Source organism: Microtus ochrogaster, chromosome 15, assembly GCF_000317375.1.
Source record: "Microtus ochrogaster isolate Prairie Vole_2 chromosome 15, MicOch1.0, whole genome shotgun sequence".
NCBI classification, from domain to species: Eukaryota; Metazoa; Chordata; class Mammalia; order Rodentia; family Cricetidae; genus Microtus; species Microtus ochrogaster.
Window position 1 is genome coordinate 2,923,474 of NC_022017.1, and position 3,141 is coordinate 2,926,614.

Consider the following 3,141-nt stretch of genomic DNA (forward strand, 5'->3'; position numbering starts at 1 on the left):
CCTCCTCTCCACACACTAAAGGCACAAGTGCATCTGCACCCCATTCCTGGCTCTCCTCTATACATGGGTCTTTCTGCCCTCCCCGATGTCACAAAGCGCATGCCCCACCTCTGGCACTTTGAAGGTGCAAGCAGCTGAGTGCCCCAGGCACAGGCTGGCATGCCTTACAAAGGGGAGTGAGGGTGCGGGCCACTCCTCCATTAAAGCGCACTCTAGAGAGGCTTGGATAGGGCTAACCGCCCAAGCCCATAAAGTGCAATTGCCTCAACCACCTTCTTAGCCAAGCCCCCAAGAGTCTGCCATAAATAGAACCCAGGCACCAGGACGAGCACATTGGAGTTTCCACCAGTACTCCAGAGCTCCCATCCAGAACTCCATATTCAAAAGCAGTCTTTATTCAAAAACACAATGACCTGTGGATCAGGATTCTGTGGCCGCGCCTTCAGCTGCGCCTCAGCCTGTGGCCCGAGGCCTGGCCGCTGCTGCATCTCAGCAGCTCCCTACAGGGGTATCTCCTGCTACCGTGGACTCTCAGGGGGCTTTGGCAGCCACAGCGTCTGTGGAAGCTTCCGCTCTGGCTCCTGTGGACGCAGCTTTGGATACCGCTCTGGAGGCGTCTGCGGACCCACACCCCCCTGCATCACCAGCGTCTCTGTCAATGAGAGCCTGCTCACTCCCCTCAACCTGGAGATCGACCCCAATGCTCAGTGCGTGAAGCATGAGGAGAAGGAACAGATCAAGTGCCTCAACAGCAAGTTCGCGGCCTTCATCGACAAGGTGGGTGTCCTGGACCAGCCCCTTCCTGGGGCCCACCATACGCACAGCCGAGGCTGAGAGCACTGACGAGGACAGGAGGAAGAAAGGCCTCTCACATTGAGCCCCTAGTCTCAAGGGAGAGGTGTGTCCAGATGGGCACACTAAGGACCCACAAGGCTCATCTGTCAGTCCTGAGAAGTAGGGCTATGGCCAGGCTGTCCTGGGCACAGGCTGACTGCAGCATGGAGCTGTGGGTAGCCAGGGAGGAAGGATGCACTTCAGCTGACAGGAAGGGAGCAGGCTGCTGAGGGAGGACAGAGCCAGCCTAGCGAGGTCCTCCAAGTGGCCTGTGACACTGTCTCCCTGGCTCCTTGTCAGTCCCTCATCCTGGCATGGGAATATGGGTTCTCGCTTGTGGGGGTTTCTGCCTGAGGATAGCCCCAAAAGCAGCATAGGACACTGGAGTGGTCACCTGGATCTGTGAGTGTGGGCACTGACCCTGTCCCTTGAACTCTCCCCAAGTGGGGAAACTGAGGCAGGGCAAGATAAGGGAATGGAGAGTTGGACTCCCTCCCAGGGCCCCTCCACCTCATCTCCACCATCACCCCAGATCTGACCCTGAACCCCTTCTTACTCCCATGGCAGGTGCGCTTCCTGGAGCAGCAAAACAAGCTGCTGGAGACCAAGTGGCAGTTCTACCAGAACCGCAAGTGCTGTGAGAGCAACGTGGAGCCGCTGTTCGAGGGCTACATCGAGACCCTGAGGAGGGAGGCTGAGTGTGTGGAGGCTGACAGCGGGAGACTGGCTGCTGAGCTCAACCACGCCCAGGAGGCCATGGAGGGCTACAAGAAGAGGTGAGGGCATGGGTGGGGAGCTGGCACGGGATTCCACTTAAATGGAACCCCAGGGCACAGGAAGTAAGACTGTTTCAGGAAAGTGTGTGGTCCCCAGCTAAGGCATTGCCAGATCCTGCCAGTCACCTGTAGGGGAGCTGATGTCATTGATCAGCTCTCTCTAGCTCACCTGGAAGCTTCTAGTACTCTGCCACGCCCCTCTGGGGGAGGACACTCTGAGGCACTCTACCCGCTCCACCTGACTTTTGTCTTCTGCACTGTGGCAGCCAAGTGGGTGCAGCCTAAGGCATTAGGAGGACCAGGACCCAGGCCCAGAATGTCTCATAGTCTTAGGTTCTCAGTCCTGGGTCTCCAGATCTTTCCGCGGCTAAGGTAAAACTAGTGTGTGTGAAAGAGAAGGCTGGGACTACATGCCCAAGGATGCGGGATGTCCTCCTAAGGGGACCTCAGAGCAGGATTGGTGCTGTGGGGTTCAGAGACTCCCTTCCCTTCCTGATCTCTCCTCTTTTTATGTCAGGTACGAGGAGGAAGTTTCTCTGAGAGCCACAGCCGAGAATGAGTTTGTGGCTCTGAAGAAGGCAAGTAGCCGGGCTGTGGGAGGCAGGGCAACGTGGCACTGAGCTTGAAGGGGAACTGGTGCTAACATCAGGGAGCAAGGATGCGAACCTTTCCATGTAGGATGGGAAATGTCCTGAGAAACAACTCAGTGTCATGTCAGGCCTTTGACAAAGGGCAAATTACCTGGAATGTCTAGTGGCCCTGATGCAGAGAGTCACCTGACACAGACCTCTGCTGCCTTATCCTGCCTTAGAGGCTGTAGCCTGTGCCTGGCATCTGAGGGAATCCTGGACTCCCTTCTGCCCACCGAGCAATTGTGTGGTCCACTTCCCATTCCACAGGTCAGAGCACAACTCAACTGAGTATATAAGGAATGATGGAACAAACGGATCATTGTAGGGGCAGGAGAGGCTCCAGGGGCACAGCTGGAACCCATCTGGGGGGCTTGCTGGAGCAGTACAGAATCACTTGGAGCCAGGGCAAAGAGGCAGGAAGGATCTCCACAGAGAGGAGCTGCCAAGTGCTGGGAGGGCAGCATAGAGGGTTTGCACATAGAAGCCCTGTAAGGACCATTCTCCCCCGTGCTGCATGGAATGAATGAGGAAAAGGCTCACACATCCCTGCTTTCCAGGACGTGGACTGTGCCTACCTGCGCAAATCAGACCTGGAGGCCAACGCGGAGGCACTGACCCAGGAGATTGACTTCCTGAGGAGGCTGTACGAGGAGGTGAGGGCATCAGCCAGGTGGAAACCCAGCAAGTAGGCTGAAGAGAGTCATTCCATGGCTGCGAAGCCCTGTGTGAACCAAGGGAGGGCTGAGAGACTGGCACAGGAATGTGGGGCTGGACTGAATTTTCAACAAGCTTTTGACTGCTGTTCCCTCCTCCCACAGGAGATCCGAATCCTCCACGCCCACATCTCAGACACCTCTGTCATCGTCAAGATGGACAACAGCCGGGACCTGAACATGGAC

At 56.7% G+C, this 3,141-nt stretch overlaps 1 protein-coding gene across 1 annotated transcript in view; it reads left to right on the top strand.

Annotated features, from left to right (window-relative positions):
- The first annotated feature begins 408 nt into the window (after window positions 1-408).
- The window catches only part of Krt81 (keratin 81), a 4,572-nt gene continuing 1,839 nt past the window's right edge, over window positions 409-3,141 (top strand). The window contains exons 1-4 of the mRNA XM_013348648.1: window positions 409-777; window positions 1,402-1,610; window positions 2,128-2,188; window positions 2,800-2,895. Coding sequence (XP_013204102.1) covers window positions 409-777; window positions 1,402-1,610; window positions 2,128-2,188; window positions 2,800-2,895 — 735 coding nt within the window. The remainder of the gene's footprint in view (window positions 778-1,401; window positions 1,611-2,127; window positions 2,189-2,799; window positions 2,896-3,141) is intronic.